Here is a 19,348-nt window from a genome sequence, read left to right as displayed (position 1 = left end):
ATTCCGAGATAGGAGAAAAACCACCCTATGGCAGGAGGTGAGACATGCTGGCAGCAATGCTGCTCTGTTACTCTTTACTCTACTGAGATGTTTGGGTGGAGAAAAGCATAAATCTGGCCTACATGCACATCCAGGCATAGTACATTCCCTTGAACTTATTTGTGACACAGATTCCTTTGCTCACATGTTCTCTTGCTGACCTTCTCCTCACTATCACCCTGCTCCCCTGCTGCATTCCTCTTGCTGAGATACTGAAAATAGTAATAAATACTGAGGGAACTCAGAGACTGGTGCCGGTGCAGGTCCTCCGTATGCTGAGTGCCAGTCCCCTGGGCCCACTTTTCTTTCTCTATACTTTGTCTCTGTGTCTTATTTCTTTTCTCAGTCTCTCGTTCCACCTGATGAGAAATACCCACAAGTGTGGAAGGGCTGGTCCCCTTCACACCTAAAAGTGGTGCTTTAATAGAATAATAGATTTGAGATTTTCATTTCAATTTTTAAATGTTTCAGTATATTTAATGGTAATTTTAAGTGTTCATGCCAATCTGTTCTATCATAGACCAGAAGGCTCAAGATCCTCTGTGTGGCACAACCTTAATGAAAGAGAATAAGGAAATAGAGACAGGAAGAAGTAGCAGCAGAAGGAGGAAGATCCACATCCATTTTCCTAAAGAGAGAGGGTTGGAAGAGGAAAACAGAGAGAACACGTTCCTCTGCTATAAATGGGTAAGGTGGTTACTTCATTATAAAAGCATCCAGAGTAGGTTTGGGCAGGGCATGTGGCTTCTCCCAAATCCCAGTGAGGGATGATCTTATCAAATCTTCTGAGGGAGTGACTTCAATCAGGAAATGTGAATATCCAGCTTCCTTTAGTGGCAGGAAGTTTATTATGGGGCTGGTTTCTAGGAGTGTTGGAAAATTACAGTCACCAAGGTGCCTTTAACAGACTATAGGACTATCAACATCAAACACTCACCTTTCGTTGGCCAAGAAACTTACCATTTTTCTTAAAGATATGTTCTCGTATAGGGGTCACGGGGCGGTTCCCAAAGTTTTGGTCCATGTGGATAAGGGCTTCTTTGATTAAGGGCAAGCCAGTAATAAGAACTGCAGATATATCACCAAGCTCCAAGCTAAAAAGGTTCCCATATTTCTTCACAAACTGAAAAATAGTTAAATAGTAACAGTTGAATATGCACATGTCCATGTGTTCAGAAATGGAGGATATGTGTAGCTGGAGGGGCTGATATTGAAGGAGTGTGTGTGTCTGTATCTGTGTGTGTATGTGTGTGTGTGTGAGTGAGTGTACATTGGTCTCACGGGAATGCTTTTATTTCCTTTTCTCCTTCTCTCAACAAGGCTCAGATTCAATTCACTTCAGAATGTGAATGTTTCTTTATAAAATATCTATTTATGTATTCAACCAACATGAATTGAGTGAGCATCTATCATGTGTCCCTAGGGCAAGGCATGAGGATAAAACTGTAATAAAATAAATAAGTTCTGGCCATGTGCAGTGGCTCACGCCTGTAATCCCAACACGTTGGGGGGCCGAGGTAGGCAAATTGCTTGAGTCAAGGAGTTCGAGACCAGTCTGGGCAACATAGTGAGACCCTGTCTTTACAAAAAATTAAAAATTAGCTGGGTATGGTGGTACATGCCTGTGGACCCAGCTACTCAGGAGGCTGAGGTGGGGAAGGTCACTTGAGCCTGAGAGTTTGAGCCTGCAGTGAGCCATGATCGTGCCATGGCGCTTCAACTTGGGTGACAGAGTGAAAGCCTGTCTCAATATATAAACATAGTAAACAAGATTTCTAACCCCAAGCATCCTAGAGTCTAGTGAATAGAGAGAATTCAGCACATCTGAATTCTCACCTGAACACTTAAGAAGGCTGAGACATGATTAGTGTTAATCTGGTGTACCAAGCACGGACTTCTTAGTAAATCATAACTATCTGTTTAACCAAATGAGAATGCCCCCTTCCTAGACTGGGCATAGATAATAGAAACATATGCTAGACAATACAAGGTGCATTTTAGGGCAGGGGCCAGGCATGGAGGAAAGCCCTCGAGCTCTGGAGTTATGTGACAAGCTGGGCTGTACAGTTCCATCATTTTGGGCTCTTGCGGAAGTTGCTTTATTTTTTGAGCCTCAACTCCCCAGCTATAAAAGGGAGAAAATTATTCCTCCCTCTTAAGGTTCTGTGAGGAAGAATGAGAGCAGCAATGTGAAAGGCACTTTGTTTTCTTGTTCCAGGTGCACAGCCACCCAGCGAGTCTCTGAGGAATGAAAGAGCTCTGTGTGCAAAGGGCGGTGGATGCATTCTTATGGTGGCAAAGGGGACAGGAACCCACTGGTGTGTGGGAAGAAGGCACTCATGGTCACAGGCAGCCATTGCTAAGCACCTTTCATATTTTATCTCATTAATCTCACAACCACCCTACAGTAGTAATAGTTCTTATCTTTCAAGAAGGAAAATGAGTTATAGCTGAAACAACACAGCAAAGGTGACAAAGCTATTGAGTGGTGCAGGGAATTTCCCAGGCATTATGTAAGATTTGAGGACAAAGATGTGAGCCCAAGATGGCTCCAGAATCTGAGTGACAGAGTTTAGTGGGAGTGACAGAGTGAAAGTAAGAATGAGTGAGAGTGAGAGAGTTGGGGTGGGAGAGAGAGAGAATGGGGGTGTGTATGTTCATGAATGTGTACAAGCGAGGAAATATCTGCAAATGTAGGTTGGAGGACAGTGTACGGTCATGAATCAAAATCCTTCCTAATGTATCTGTTCAACAAAGGGTCCCAGGTAGACCCTGCCCCTGCCTTTTTTTCTGCCTGGGTTGTGTCTAGCTGCAGGCAGTGGTAACAATCCGAAGGGCTTCATTTCCTTTAGGTGTTTGTGGCCTCTTCTCCACAATCTAGATGCCTTTGCACTTACACTCCACCATGTTCCTCTTAGAGTCCTGTTCCTAATGGTCCCCATCAGAGCAAATACAGTAGATTCAGTCTGATCCCACCACCTTGTTCCCACATTAAAGACCAAGCCTGAACTCAGTCCTTGTATTCTTTTGGCTCAGAGTCCTTCACCAATCTTTATCTCCTACACAGCATGTCCTGTCTTGCTAGGAAAAGCAGAGCTGAGATTCGATCTCAAGTCAGTTTGCTCCTAAAGTAAGCGTCTTTGCTTCTAAGAAATGGCAGTAATGGGATCATACACATCAAGCAATTTTTTTTAATGTACTCTTGTTGAATTCCTGGATGAACTTCTTAGGCCTGACAAGAAGGATTTCTTGACTAATTTAGAACATCAAATAAGAATGTTTTTGGAAGAGCTGAAAAATCTCAGGTTAAGTTAAATGACTTCTAACTAGCAAAGTATAAAGCCTAGAATCTCAGCTTGTACTTGGGAGGGATTCAGAACTCCATTACTATTTACTGAAATAAACTTCCTAAGAATTTTATCTCTACCAACTCTCTGCCACTGCATATTTCGAATTAAACAGAACTAGATAAAAAACTTGTATGGTATTATCCACTGTTTAAACACAGGGTAGGAGCCCTGGGATGAGGATGGTGATGTCTAACAATTCTTACGTGCACCCTGTCAGTCATTTTATCCATTTCTTTAGAAAGATTAAATGACCCAGAGGGCTTCTGAGAAGACTTTGTAAGGCAGGGCACACTTTTCAATTGTATATCATTAAATGAGACACACACACACACACAAAAACCTCAACAGAATAAAACAAAAGGAGATAAAAATAAGATGCTTTGAAAGGCAAAAACAGTCTTAAAATCAGAAATGAAAATAGAAAAAGAAAAGAACTGAAACAGAATCTATAAAAGTCAAACAAAAGCAATAGGAAACAGGAAATGTAATGCTAGAAATAAAAATTCCAAATGTAGCATAAGCATTTAAAAAAGGGTGGAACAAAATAAATGTTTACAGTAAAGAGGAAGAAGTAAAAGATTAGTGGGAGAAGAGACTGAACTATTGAACCATGGCTACCAAGAGATATAAAGTTTACAGAGATTCCACTGAATCTAAGTGTTTAAATTTAATAACCAACAGAACAAAGATATGAAAAGAGGAAAAGAAAAACAGGAAAAGAGTGTACTAATTCACACTCCTGCCAGCAGTAGGTCAGAGGGTCTGTTCCCCTGAGCTGTGCCTCTGTGAGTGTGTGTGAGAGTGAGAGAGAGAGATCCTAAGAGGCACAAAAATGCATGCTGTTTCTATATTTCTCTGAGGTTTAACATCTTTCCCTCAATCTGGATGTTGTATTTTTAAAGTCATATGTTTATGTCTTTCAAACATTTCTGTATCAAGGTATTCAACTTTTTTCTCATTGATACGTGGAATTTCTAATAAAAAGTTGGAAATACAATTTTATTTTCATTTACATACAAATCTGGAAAGATATCCACCAAGGTCCTATAGAGGTACCGCTGAGTGTATGTGTGTGTGTGCACATGTGCACGTGTGCACACATGCACAGTGGTGGCAGGATAGGCACAAGGACAGGTAAGATTCTCTCTCTCCTTAAACTGTATTTTAATATGTTGTCTCACTGTGTATGTATTGTTGCCTTTACAGTCAAAAAGCTTTTTTATCCAATAAAGAAAAAAAAAACAAGGAAATGGGAAATAAAGCTTTAAAACAGTGGTTCTTTACTTTTTTGAGTTATAGAATCCTTTGAAAATATAATGTATATGATAGACCTGATTTCCAGTAAACACATACACAGCTATACACATAAAGAGTTTTGCATGCTGTTTCAGGAGTTACCAGTCCTCTGGGGCCCATGAACTCCTTCCAAGAATAATGGTCTCACAGGTAGTTCTTGGGGCTGCGCTGGTTTCTGAGAACAGGCTGCGGAGATCAAATTCATGTTCAACTTAACAGGCTTTTATGAGATTCTTAAGAGTTGCCAGGCACCTTCTGGCACTGGCATATTATACATAGAGGTAGTACAAAGATCAGTATCATATGATGTTTTCCTAAAGTGTCAAAGTCTCTTGGGAGAGACTGTGCAGAAAAAAAATGGAATGCACAGCAGATGACATGTGTTATTATGCTGATAGAGAGGGATATAAAGCTATCGCAAGAAGAGATGATTTTCCACCACAGATATAAGAAAAATATCTTTTTAAAGAGTAGATGGTATCTGAGCCAGATTTAAATGAAAGTCAGGATGCCACCAAAAACAGACAAACAAAAACCAACAACCCCCAAACCACAATGATAATAAAAAACATGTAGTAAGAAATCAAAGGCATTCTAGGTTATGGGAACATCATATACAGATGTAAAGGGGAAATGCAGAAGGTGTTTGGGAGCAAGAGAGCTACCTTGTCTGACTGAAGCATAGGGTTCATTATTTAAAGAGCACTGACCATGTGGCAGGTCAATGCCAGGTGCTGGGGAGTGCAACAAGTCCTTCAAGAAGCCAACAATCTAATGGAGCATATAGATAAATAATCACTTCTCATTATTATCATTCTTTACAATAAAATATTTGATGGGAGGAAGTTAAGAACCATGTAAGAGGACCAGGGTTGAGGAAGGCTCCTGGGAAAAGTATCTTCTCAGTTGATAAGGGAGATGGGAGACAAGGCTGACAAGGTAATCTGAGCTAGGCTGAGGAGAGTCTTAATATCAGGTATAATATTTTGGATCTTGTTTGGTTTTCAATCAGAATTCTAAGATGTTTGAGTAGGGGAGGTGATGTAAGGGAGTGCTTAAGAGTTTGGATTTTGAAGTTATACAAACTTGTTTGAATCCAGGTTCTGCTTCTTAGTTTCTGTGTGATTTGGGAGAAAGTTATTTAACTTTTCTCTATCTTAGTTTCCAAGTCTATAAAATGGGTGGTGTTATTAGTTCCCATGTTTAGTATTGTTGTGATAAGTAATCATAATACTAAAATTAATAATAAAATTATTATGGCTCAGACCATTTTCCCCTATTAAAAATCTTCTGTCCCTTTACTCCACTTAGCCACTTGCCAAAAATCAAAATTTCCTTTAAAATTTAGCCCAGTTTCTTCCAACATTCTACAAAAGGTTATCCCTAGCGTTTCCATTCAGTGATCCAATCTCCTTATATCTCATTTGGTTACCAAGAGTGTACAGTATACATTTAGTCATACACAGCCTTGTATTTTGCCTGGCATAATGATAAGCACTTAATAAATGTCTGTTGAATGAATAAACATGTGAGTACATCAATTGTCCTCTAACCATGTCATGAAAAGTCAGGCAACATAAAGTAGATAACAGGTATATGTAGGGAGACCTCCTGAAACTATTGTTACAGAATAAAAGATGAAATGCTTCTGATTATTGTAAATGCAAAATTACATGCAGGATTGTGTAAAGACAATGCCAGGTTGGGCTGCCAGAATGAGCCAACAGTGCGTGATGTGCTTCCCCCTGTAGAGAGCCTATAAATGGACATGCATTCAGGGAGGTTTCACATCACCAAGATTCCTATCCCAGAAAAGCAGATGTTCATAGCTCTGGGAATGGAATGAAACCCTTGTGGAGAGCCTGTAAATGGACCCATGAGGGGCACCTGTTCATATGGATAAGATAGGGTTACAAATGCCCTTATCTTGCCACGGCTCTTCTAGGTCTCTTTAGGGTTAAGGCATACTCCCTTCTGAGAATTTTTGGTCTAACCGGTTGTCTAGTTCACGTCCTGTTTCTACTGATTGTTTGCAACCAGCTTTTGCTGCAACTGTTACTGCTGATTAATATCTTGCTAATCATAGGTTATGGACAGACTGTGTTTTTGTTTTAAGGCTCTGTTAGAAATTGCTGATGCACACACTATATTGTAAATTCTTATCTCTGTATACTGTACTTCTGCATACCGATGTTATGTTAAAGAATTACTTCATCCCCATGTGACCATCTCACCTCATAATCAAACGACCCTAAATCTCTCACTAACCTACCCCCGTCCTCACTAAACTTAATAATAAATGCTGGTATATCCAGCACATTGGCGGCATCGCAGGTCCAGAAGGCAGTGACCACCCTGAACCCAGCTTTCACTATCTTGTGTGTGTCTTTTATTTCTTGACCTGCCGATCCACCTGGGAACAAAGAAAGAGCCCCGTTGCATTGCAGGCAGCTGGCCAGATCCCACAATAGGTATACAAATCAAATAGTCTTGGGTTCAAATCCTTATTTGTTATTATTTAGCTGAATAACCTGGGCAGTTCGCTGTTTATTCTCAGTCAGTTTGCTCCATGGTAAAGTGGAAGCACCACCAGATCATACCTAACTTGTGTGCCCATCATGAAGATGAAATGAAAACTAACATAAAAACCCTTATGTAAGATCTATTAGTTAGTACTTAATGTTTCCCAATTGCAAGAATGTAAATTTAATTATAACTAAATTTCATAATTTAACTCCATTTGTTTTACACCCAGAAATATAAAAATGCAAACCTATATAAAATAAAAATAAATGATGACAGTGTGATAAGAAAATCACAGGGCCAAGGATGAGATCCCAGTCTCAGTTTTGTCACTGGCTAGTTTTGTGACATTAGGCAAGTCATTTAACTCCTCTAGAAACACCTATCTTAGGAATGAAACAAAGGTGCAGATCAAGCTTCTTATTCCAGATAAGATTGAAAAAAAGCATTCCATTTTACTTCTATTAATCATGACACCAATTAACACAGACAAAAATATCTTCAAGAAAAGTCTACTCTCTCTAGCCAAAGGACCAGGAAAAGGAAAGCCCAACAGGAGAGAAACCATTTAGCCTTTTTACTTCTTTGTTGTGGAGGCAAATACCATGAAAAACATTTGACCCTTCCCAACTCTGAAAGGTCGTACAGCACTGGAGTACATGGATGGTACCTTGTCTTTCACCCTACCTTGCAATAATGAGGTAGTACCCTTCTCTGCTGAGTCTGTGAGCTGAATTGTGACTTCTATTCCTAAGCTGAAGTAAAGAAACTCCCTGCAGGAGTCAGAGGGCAAATTAGGCTTTCCAGCCTTCTTCTACAGTAATAAGGAGGTGCACTTCCCCTTGGAGGAGATATGGGCAGATCTCTGACTCTCTTCCCTCTGTAGTAAAGCATAAGCTACTATGCCAGAGGGATCCCTGTCTTCTGTTCCATCTTCCTTTTCCCCAGCTTGCACTGATGAGAATGTGAGATGGGCTCCTGTGGGAGTGGGTAATACAAAGTGGAGTAGACCAGAATAGCACTGCAGAGGCTTTATAACCCGCACTGATATTTGAATTGCCACCCACAAAAGTGAGCATTCAGAATCTAAATAGGCTATATGCTAAAATAAAAGATCTGTATAGTATCCAGGGTAAGTCTTATAACAAATATATAAAATGTCCAGGATATAGTCCATAATTACTCACCTTACCAAGAATCAAGAGAACATCAATTGAGTGAGTTGACACCAACAGTGAGATGACACAGATGTTAGAAATATAGAATAATTAAATATTTAAAAGCAGCTGTTATAAAGCTTTTCCAATAACTATGAATAGTCTCAAAACAAACAAAAAATTAGGAAATTTTAACAAAGAAATAAAAGATAAAGAAGAACCAAGTGAAAATTTTAGAACTGAAAATACAATAGATTAAATTTTAAAACTCAGTAAAATAGCTCAATAGCAGAATGGTAATGATAGAAGAATCTGTGAATTTGAAGACAGCTCAGAAGAACATATTCAAACTAAACAACACAGAGAAACTACATTGGAAACAACAAAAACAGAGTTTCAGGAACTTGTGGCACAACAAGAGATCTAACATTTGTGCCATCAGTATCCAAGAGTCCAAGAAAGAGAGGAAAAAGAACGTGTAGTTGAAAAATATTTGAAGAGTGGCTGAAGCTCCCCGAAACTGGCAAAAGACAAATCTATAGTTTCAGAAACCCAAACAGCATAAACCCAAAGAAAGTAGCACCAAGATCTATCATAATTAAACCTCTGAAAACTGAACAAAAACAAAAACAAACAAAATTTTTTGAAGGAAGGCGTGAGAAAAAGTTCATTACATATGGGGGATAACAATTCAGATGACAGTAGATTTCTTAACAGAAACCACAGAGGCCAAAAAGAAGAAGCATAACCTTTTAAAATGTTGAATGAAAGGAATTGTTAACCTACAATTCTATGTTCAGTGCAAATATACTTCAGAAATGAAGGTGAAATAAAAACATTCTTAGATGAAGGAAAGCTAAGAGAATTTCTTGCCAGTACACCTGCACTAAAAGAATAACTAAAGATAGTTCTTCAGATCTGAAAGGATATGATAAGCTTGTAACATCAGAAATGAAAAAAGATAAATGAAAGTGTAAATAAATGAGTAAATGCAATAGACTATTATTCTCTTTGAGTTTTCAAAATTGCATTTAACATTTAAAAGCAAAATTATAATATTATCTGATGTAGTTCTCAACGTATATAGAGATAACACTTACAACAATTATGAAGTAGAGAGGGTAAAGGAACCTAAATGGTTGCAAGATATCTATATTTCACTTGAGGTAGTAAAATTTTTACACTAATAGACTGCAATCAGCTACATCTGCATATTGTAATCCTTAGAGCAATCAGTTGTAAAACATAATACAAAGAGAGCTGCTAAAAAACACCTCAGATAAACAAGAATAAAATTATTTTTAATATGTTCAAGTAATTCACAGGAAGATAGGAAAAGGAAAACAGAGGCATAAAAAACAGGAAAAACAAAATAATTAATAAAATGGTAGACAAATCTTAATATGTCAATAATTACATTAAATATAAATAGTCTACATTCACCAATTAAAAGACAGAGATTTCCAGAATGAAAAAAAAGACCCAAGTATATGCTGTCTTCAAGAAACTAATTTCAAGTATAATGATACAAGAAGGTTAAAAGTTAAAGAATAGAAATGCATATACCATGCACATACTAATCAGAAAAAAAGTTGTTGTGGCTATATTATATCAGATAAAGTACAGTTTAGGCAAATAAAATTATGAAGAATTAAGAGGGACATTACAGGATAAAAGGATCAATTCACTAAGAATACATGATAATCTTAAATGTGTATGTGCAAAACAACAGAGTTTCTAAATACATGAAGGAAAAACTACTAGAACTGAATGGAGAAATAGATATTCTCAATCGTCCTTCGAAACTTCAACATTCTTCTTTCAGTAATCGATAGAATAAGCAGATAAGAAGTCAATAAGGATATAGGCGAACCAAACAATATCATTACCCAGTAAAATCAAATTGATATTGATATCAATTACTTCACCGAACAATAATTTATATCAATTATTCCACCCAACAATAGTCAAATACATATTTTTTCCAGCCTCCATGGCACATTTATCAAGATAGACTATATCTTGTGTCATTTAATCAACCTTAACATATTTAAAAGAACTGAAATTGTACAAAGTATGATGTTTGACCACAATGGAGTCAAACTGGAAATAATTAACAGAATGATAACAAGAAAATCTCCACATACTTGGAAATTAAACATCATATTAATTAAATAAGGACACAGGTTTGGGGGCTTAGTTTTAACATTCTGTGGCTAATTCTGTCACTTAGTATTACCAATTGGGTATTTCTCCCATAAAGTGATACAACTTTGTCTATCAATATTTGAGTACAATATACCGCCATGTGTTTAAAGTATTGCAGGCATGTGGAGGGAAAGGGGAACTAATATTTGTTATGTACCAACTATATGTCAATATTAACCATTCACTATTTTATCTAATCTTCATAATCACTTGTCACACTGTTGTCTCTCAGCAAGTTACCTGTGCTGAGTGGCAGGAAAACCAGTATTGGTTTCTTGAGATAGGGTTTGATGTCTGAGAGAACTTGAAAGAACTCGGTCACCAGAGTCGGGGAGCACTGATAGGAGATTATTGTATAGAGGCGGAAAGAAGCTGCATCAAGAAGGGTCCCAGGTGGTTCAGTCAGGAGTCTGAACACCGTTTGGCAAAAATTTAAGCAGAGGAAGAACATTTTAAAATTATTACTTAGTGAGAGTGCACTGCAAGGGAAGGAGGCTGAAGGTGGAGGGCTCAGTTAGTGTAGTGGGAATAACTCAGTTGAGAAATGATCAAGATTGAGGTAGTATTATCACCACTTTATGTATGGGAAATGAAGTTTCTCAGAAAGAAAGTGTAGCATTTTTAAGGACAATCATATAAAAGAGGGCAAGGTAATCACATTATAAATAAGGTGTTCCAGTAATGTTTAACATGACAACATGCAAATAGTAAACATTTAATAATATTCCATCCCTAGAAAGTGCAGGTGGAATCATGCCAGTTAATGGGTTAGGAAATGAAACTCAAAGTGGGTTTTACCAGGTTACCAGCGTTAGCCACACCTCTTCCTGCCCCTCATCCCCCACCCCACCCACGTTGCCGGAACGTCCCTTGCGCTGCAGAACAGGGTTAGGTCAGGACACGCCAGGCACCTTCTCCCGCTCCTACCAGCTGAACCTCCAGGTGCGACTGCTCGAAGTTCACAAGGAAGAAGTTGCCAAGGAAGGGCAGGCGCCAGGGCCCCGGCGGGTAGTTCTTTGGGCGCCGTCTTTTGAGAAAGTCAGCAGCAAGCAGAAAGGCGACAGTGCCCAGCAGGAGAGTCCGAGGATGGACCACTGCCCAGAGGGCAGCCGCCAGAGAGCCCATCGCCGCGAGCATGGCTCAGACGTCCTCCTGCTCTTCTGCGGTCCAAGCAGGCGGCGGTCCCAGCAGGCGACGGTCTCCGCCCCGTCTCGCTCCCACCCGTGCCCCGCCTCCCAGCCCCGCCCCTTCGCAGCACCCCGCGAAGATGCCAGGCGCTGGATTCCCGGGAGGACACGCACCGGTCTCAGAAAAGGCCAGGCTAGGAGCAGTTTCTTTTCCATTTAGAAAGCTCATGGGTCTACTGAGAGCGCCACAGACATTTGAGCCTCTGTTCAGTTCAATCACCATCCCTCCCATGATTGGAACCGTGCCTGGTAAACAGTGATGACAACAGCAGTACCTAACATTTCTTGGGCTCTTACTATATGCCAGGCAGCACATCTGCCTCTTTACATAGATTATTATTTCATTTTGACAAAATTATGAAGGAGAAGCTCTCGGTAGTCTCATCTTGCAGTTGAGGAAACAGAAAAGTTAAGTACTAAGTATGTGGTGAACAAATAAATCCACCCTTCTGAAACACATCTAAACGAGGTCCTGTATTTGAAAGTGTTTGGAAGATTAAAAGGCACTACACCAAAGCTGCTAGCACTGAGCAGCATCCATAATAAGTGCTTAATTAACATTTGTTGAAGGAATGTCTTAGTTCTGATCCTTGCTGGTTTGCTCTGTAAGGCTCCTCTCCAAAGCCCCAAGACTGTGGGACCGCCAGGTTCCAGCCTTTCATACCATCTGGTGAGTGCTTGCTTGGGTCTCACAAATGGTGAGACTCAAAACATGAAACATAGCTTGGGAATAGTATAGTACACACTCATGTACTCAACATAGAGTCACATATTCTGCTTACAATATTTTATTTTATTTTATTTTATTTACTTATTTTTGAGACAGAGTCTTGCTCTGTCACCCAGGCTGGAGTTCAGTGGCACCATCTCAGCTCACTGCAACCTCCACCTCCTGGGTTCAAGCGATTCTTCTGCTTCAGCCTCCCGTGTAGCTGGGACTACAGGCACATGCCACCATGTCCGGCTAATTTTTGTATTTTTGGTAGAGATGGGGTTTTGCTGTGTTGGTCAGGCTGGTCTCAATCTCCTGACCATAGGTGATCTGCCCACCTCAGCCACCTAAAGTGCTAGGATTACAGGCGTGAGCAAAAAATGAAATGAGAATTGAAGTCTCTTGTTCTCTTTCTAAGGTCCAGAGAGAAATACTAGTCAGAGCTTAGCTTGTATCCTTCTAGTCCACATTTTCCTGTTTTACTACAGCTGTTATGCATCCATACAATATTTCTAATATTTATATATGATATTTTTACACGAATTATTCTACAACTCAGTATTATGTGTTTGAGATTTATCCTGACTGATATATATGGCTCTAATCAATTTAATTTAATAGATGGATAGTAGTCTATTACTATGCCACAATTTATTTGCTCATTCCCACATCAGTGGACATCAGGTTTGTTATATCTCTCCTTCCTTTTTATTTTTTGCGTTAAAGAATGATGCAGGGGAATGACTTCCATAATGGTAGCATGAGAAACCCCACAGAACCTCTTCCTAGTAAAAAACTGTGATTGCTAAAAATTATTTATAAAACTAAAATAATTTAAGTCCCTGAAAATTGTTCTAAAGGCATACAGTAAATAAATAAATGTTATTTAAGAAGAATCTACTAAACCCTAGTAAACACAGTAAAAGTCTGTGGCATTTGAGCCATAACTCACTCTTTCTCCTGGTCCCCAGATCAATGTGACAGAAACCCCATTCTAGACAGTCATATCCAAGAACACTTTCCCTAGCTCCCAAATGAAGGCTACAGTATCTCCCTGAGACGGAAAAACTGCCAGCATTTCTCATACCCAGCCCCCAAAATTTCATGTTGCAGAAGCTCTATTCTAGGCAAGACTGGCTAAGAGGTCTAGGGATATCCTCCTCCATCCAGGCCCCACTTGTAAGGCAGAAACAATACCTACCCCAGGCCATAATTGCCCTCATCCCAGCTTTCTCATGAGATAGAGGTTCTGCACTGGGAGAGGTTAGCCACAAACACTAGAGATGAATGCCTGAAACAATAGAGATTTTGGTGGTAAGCAATTAAGAGGAGGCTGGTAATTCTACGAGAACAAGAGGATAAACCATAGGCTAACTAGAAGTTTACCAAAGTCAGTCAGCACAAGAGTTAGCCAGGAAGAACCCTCCTGGGACCAGAACAAATCTCAAAGTCTGGCCTCAAAGACTATTCCTGAGAAGAAGCCCAAATTTATTTGCATCAAATTGTGAAGCAATGCATGCCCCAAGGCATTGTTGAAAACAATAGAGCAATCAGCTGGAAGTCAGTGGAGAGCGTGTGTAATACCAACAGGGGCAGACAGTTTTAAATACAGAGCAGAGAAAAAGATAGTCAAAGACAGCCCTGCTAAAACCAATGTCAGTGTATTGTGACTGTGTGCACACCCAAGTCCGTGCCCTCAGGTAAGTGACGTCAGAGGCTTTACACTGCGGGGAAAATATGTTTCACTAAATTAGTCAGTCCTGTCAAGTCAGTAAACAAATGAAAGTACAAACAAAAAGAATTGGGAGAGAAGAGCAGATCATTAGCCATAATTGCCATAATATATTATCTAAAATGTACAGTTTTCACCAAAAAATGATAAGACATGCAAAGAAGCAGGAAAGTGTGACCCAGCATAGGAAAGAAAGTAGGCAACTGAAACTGCCTGTGAGGGAGCCAGATGTCAAATGTAGCAAAGACTGTAAAGCAACTTAATTATAAATATGTCCAAAGAACTAAAGAAAATCATGGTGAAGAAAGTAAAGGAAGGTATGAGACAATGTCTCAACAGACAGAGGATATCAATAACGAGACAGAAATTATAAAAGAAGTGGAATTTTGAATTGAAAATTGCAATAACTTAAATTTTAAAAATCACTATAGGGGATCAACAGTAGATGTAAAGTAGAAGAGGAAAGAATCAGTGAACTGTAAGTAGCTTGATAGAGATTATGCAACATAGAAAACAGAGACAGAAAAAAAGAATAAACAATCTCAGAGAAATGTGGGACATCACTAAACACACAGCATAAATGTAATCAGAATACCATGGAATACAATGGCGAGAAAAGAGCAGAAACATATTTGAAGAAATAATAGCTGTAAAATTTCCAAAATTTCATGAAAAACATTAATCTATGTATCCAAAAATTTCAGTGAGCTCCAAGTAGGATAAATGCAAAGGAATCCACACTCAAATACATCATAGTAAAAATATTGAAATGCAAAGACAAAGAGGAAATCCTGCAAGCAGCATGAGAAAAATAGTTCATCCAATAAGTTGGAACTCCAAAAAGATTAACAGCTGACTTGTAATTAGAGAAAACGGAGACCAAAAGTCAGTAGGATGATATATTCAAAGTGCTAAAAGAAAAGAAAAAAACTCAGAAAACTGTTAACCCACTTGAGTTGTGTCCACCTGTTGGTTATTGTGAATACTGCTGCTACAAATGAGGGTGTGTAAATATCTCTGAGATTCTGCTTTCAATTCTTTTGGGTGTGTTCCCAGAGACAGAGTTGCTGGATTATATGGTAGCTCTATTTCTTAATATTTGTAGGAACTACCATGCTGTTTTTCATAGTGATTACACCATTTTGCATTCCTAGAAGCTGTGCCCAAGATTTTCAATATCTCCACCACTTCGTCTGTATTTGTTATCTTCTGTTATACTATTCATCCTAATATGTGTAAAATAACATCTTATTGTGATTTTGATCTTAATTTCCCTAATAATTAGTGATGCTAAGTATATTTTCATGTTCTGGTTGTTCATTTGTATATCTTCTTTGGAAAAATATGTATTCAGGTTATTTGCCAATTTTTAATTGGGCTGTTTAATTTTTTACTGTTTAATTATGGGAATTATTTATGTATTCTGTATATTAATCTTATCAAATATATGATTTGTGAATGTTTTCTCCCTAAAAAAAAGTGTCAGCCAAGAATCTTATATGAAGCAGATGGTTTATTTTTTTAAAAAATGAAGGGAAAAACAGCTATCTCCAGATTAAAAAAATACAACAAATGAGAGAATTTATTGCTAGCAGACTTTAAGAAATACTTAAGAAAGTCCTTAGATTGAAAGCAAATGACCCTAGGCGTAATTAGACACTACGTGGAAACACAAATTGCAAAAGTTCATTATGCAATTATAAAAGATGGCATAAAAGCATATTTCTTCTCCTTTCTCCTTTTAACTGCTATACAAAGTATTTGTAAATATGTCTGGTTTCCAGTCCAGTGTGAGTGAAGCTTGGAAGTCATCACTCCTATCTTTGCAACAAGGAAAAAGCTGAACAAACAGAAAGTTAACAACTCTTCTTAGATTGATCAGAAAAGTAAGATAACAGGGCAAACTCTTACTCCTAAAATTAGAGACACACAATCTGGGTAAATGCAAACAATCACAGGTTAATGGATCAGAGCCTAGGGAGCAGAAACCACCAGTACCACAGCAGGAAAATTTAAACTTTAAATTCAAAATTGAAATTTTATATTTAAGCTGTAATTGACAAATTGCTAGATGCTCAGTGTGAATAAGATTCAGAGTTTAGAAATTCTGGGGAGCCTAGTCTTAGAGGGACCCCGTATTATCATTAGTTTTTCCTCTGAGAGCCCAACCAAGTTCTCAGCATTGTATTAACCAATCCCCCAAATCATTGAGTTGATATTTAAAAAAGAAAGAAGAAAAAAAGCTTGACATTGTGTACATTTTTTTTTAATTAAAGCACACACATGGAAAAATACAAGTGAAACTGAGTAGAACATATATAACATATTGGCTTAGTATTACTAGTGGGCAGAATAACAGTGAGAAATTATCAGATTATTCCCTTTATTGGTCCTTATGCCACCCACATTTCTGAATAAAGCAATAACCCATTAATCAATCATTACTTGTGATTACAACTAAGAAGTGATATTTTCAGCATTAAAAACTGTTGAAAACCTGTTTATCCAAAAAAGTGAACTCTATACATATTAACATAAAATCTAGCTAGAATACTTCTAGGTATTAAATTATATACTAAAAATTTAAAGGAAATTTGAGATAAAAAAGTAAGGCATATTTCCCAAGTAACAATGATAATTTCTTATTTTGCAAATTTCTTATTTCAGAAATCAGGATAATTTGAGATTTAAAAATTTCTATTAGTGATCTTACATCTTCTTCCACAACATAGATACATTGTTTGACAACTAGAAGCCATAAATGTTTTTTGAATGCTTTAAGGATTTAGTTTAAACATTAATTGATGTGGTGTATTATTTTTACTAAGTAGTAACTTGGTCATCATAACTTTTATGTTTGCTTAGGATTTATTTTTTATTATATAAAAGTTGAAGGTATTTCTGTCATAACTGTAAGCAAATTTAACCTAACTGTGTGAAAAGTATTCTGAGGTAATCTGTATATTTTTAATGTCCTGAAAATCTGAAGGCTAATCTATACAGGTGTGTTTTAGGATATTCCATAGGAAAAAACATCATTACTTTTACTATCAATCTTTGCGATTTCATGAAAATTTTATTGAGGAGTAATAATACATGCTATAAGCATTGCCAAAACTCTGAAAGTTTTTTTCTATAAGATATAAAATACTCAATATCTAAATTGAGTCAGCTATAGGAGATTCAATTTAGAGTGTTTTGTGTTTTATATTCATCTAATAATGTTCAAATTGCAACTATAACATTTCAATATTTGTCAACATGCTTTTATAAAAGTAAATTCTAAGTTTCTAAGCTTCAAAAAAGTGAAGAAGTAAAAAGCAAAAATTGAGGGAGTTTTTTGCTAGTAGACATGCCTTACGAGAACTAGTAAAAGAAGTTCTTTAGAAAGAAGGAAAAATATTTAGGCCAGAAACTGAGATATACATACAGAAAGCAAGAATACCAGAGAAGAGATAAATGAAAGTAAGATAAATATTTTATTTTCTTATTCTTTTTTTTTTTTTTTGACAGAGTTTTGCTCTGTTGCCCAGGCTGGAGTGCAGTGGTGCAATCATGGCTCACTGCAGCCTCTGCCTTCCAGGTTCAAGCAATTCTTGTGCCTCAGCCCCCTGAGTAGCTGGGATTACAAGCACATGCCATCATGCTTGGCTAATTTTTGTATTTTTAGTAGAGACAGGGTTTCACCATGTTGGCCCAGCTGGTCTCGAAGTCCTGACCTCTAGTGATCTGCCCTCTTCACCCTCCCAAAGTATTTTTCTTATTCTTAATTGATTTAGCAGATAAGTTTGCTCCAAGTAAAAATAATGGCAATGTATTCAGTGATTATAGCTTATTGATAAGTGAAATGAATGATGCAATGTTACAAAGAATGCATGGAATAAATTAGAAAAATTATATTATAAGGTACTTGCACTACCCATAAAGCAGTATAGTATTATTTGAAATGATTTCAATCAGTTGAAAATGTCTAGTGCCAACTCTAAGGCAACCTTAAACAAGTTTAATAAAAGAAATACAATTGATATGCTAAGAAAGGAAAGAAAGTTGAATCATATAAAATGCTCAATTAAAATGACACAAGGCTAAAAATGAATGCAAGACAGAAAAGAAACAAAAACAAGAGCAATGAGTAGAAAACAGATAAGAATAGGGTAGATATGAACCCAATTACATCAATAATCATTTTAAGTGTCAATAATCTAAATATACCAATTAAAAGATATAGTCTATCAGAGTGGATTAAAAAATATCCCTTTCAGATTGTTTGTTGTTAGTGTATAGAAACACAGCTGATTTTTGCATGTTGATTTTGTATCCTAAAACTTTGCTGAATTTGCTTATTAGTTCTAACAGTTTTTTTGGGGGTGGTGTGTGGAATCTTTAGAGTTTTCTACATGTAAGATTATGTCATCTGTGAACAGAGATAATTTACTTCAGCATTAAAAAGAATAGACTTAACTAAGGAGACAAAAGATTTGTGCACTGAAAACTGCAAGACATTGCTAAAAGAAATTAAAACAGACACAAATAAATGGAAAGTCATCCCATGTTCATAGATTGAAAGACTTAATATTGTTAAAATGTCCATATTACCCAAATTAATTTTCAGATTTAATGTCACCCACATCAAAATCCTCTTGACTTTTCCTTTTTTGCAGAAGAAATTAAAAAATATTCTAAAATTTATATGGACCTACAAAAGACCCTGAAAAAGTGAAACAATCTTGAGAAACAAAAACAAAGCTGCAGGCATGAAACTTTCCTAATTCCAAAACATTACAAAGCTACAGTAACCAAATAAATCTGATACTGGCATAAAGACAGACCTAGAGACCAATGAAACAGAATAGACAGCCCAGAAACAAATCCATGCATATATGAGCAAATGGTCTTCAACAAGGATATCAATACTACATAATGGGGAAAGGACAGTCTCTTCAACAATGGTGTGGCAAAACTGTATAACCACATGTAAAAGAATGAAATTGAACCCTTATTATATAACATAGACAAAAATAAACTCAAAATGGATTAAAAACCTAAACATATGACGTGAAACCATAAAGCTCCTAGAAGAAAACATAGGGGAAAGACTTCATAACATGGGTCTTAGCAATGATTTGAATATAACATCAAAAGCA

At 37.3% G+C, this 19,348-nt stretch overlaps 1 protein-coding gene across 1 annotated transcript in view; it reads right to left on the bottom strand.

Moving 5' to 3' along the window:
- LOC129016979 (cytochrome P450 2J2) overlaps positions 1-11,781 on the bottom strand; it is a 33,206-nt gene extending 21,425 nt beyond the window's left edge. The window contains exons 1-2 of the mRNA XM_054456891.2: positions 11,501-11,781; positions 1,000-1,162 (exon numbers count right to left, since the gene is read on the bottom strand). Coding sequence (XP_054312866.1) covers positions 1,000-1,162; positions 11,501-11,710 — 373 coding nt within the window. The 5' untranslated portion in view covers positions 11,711-11,781. The remainder of the gene's footprint in view (positions 1-999; positions 1,163-11,500) is intronic.
- Positions 11,782-19,348: the final 7,567 nt, after the last annotated feature.

This window comes from Pongo pygmaeus, chromosome 1, assembly GCF_028885625.2.
Source record: "Pongo pygmaeus isolate AG05252 chromosome 1, NHGRI_mPonPyg2-v2.0_pri, whole genome shotgun sequence".
NCBI lineage: Eukaryota > Metazoa > Chordata > Mammalia > Primates > Hominidae > Pongo > Pongo pygmaeus.
This window is presented reverse-complemented; position numbering and strand designations above follow the sequence as displayed.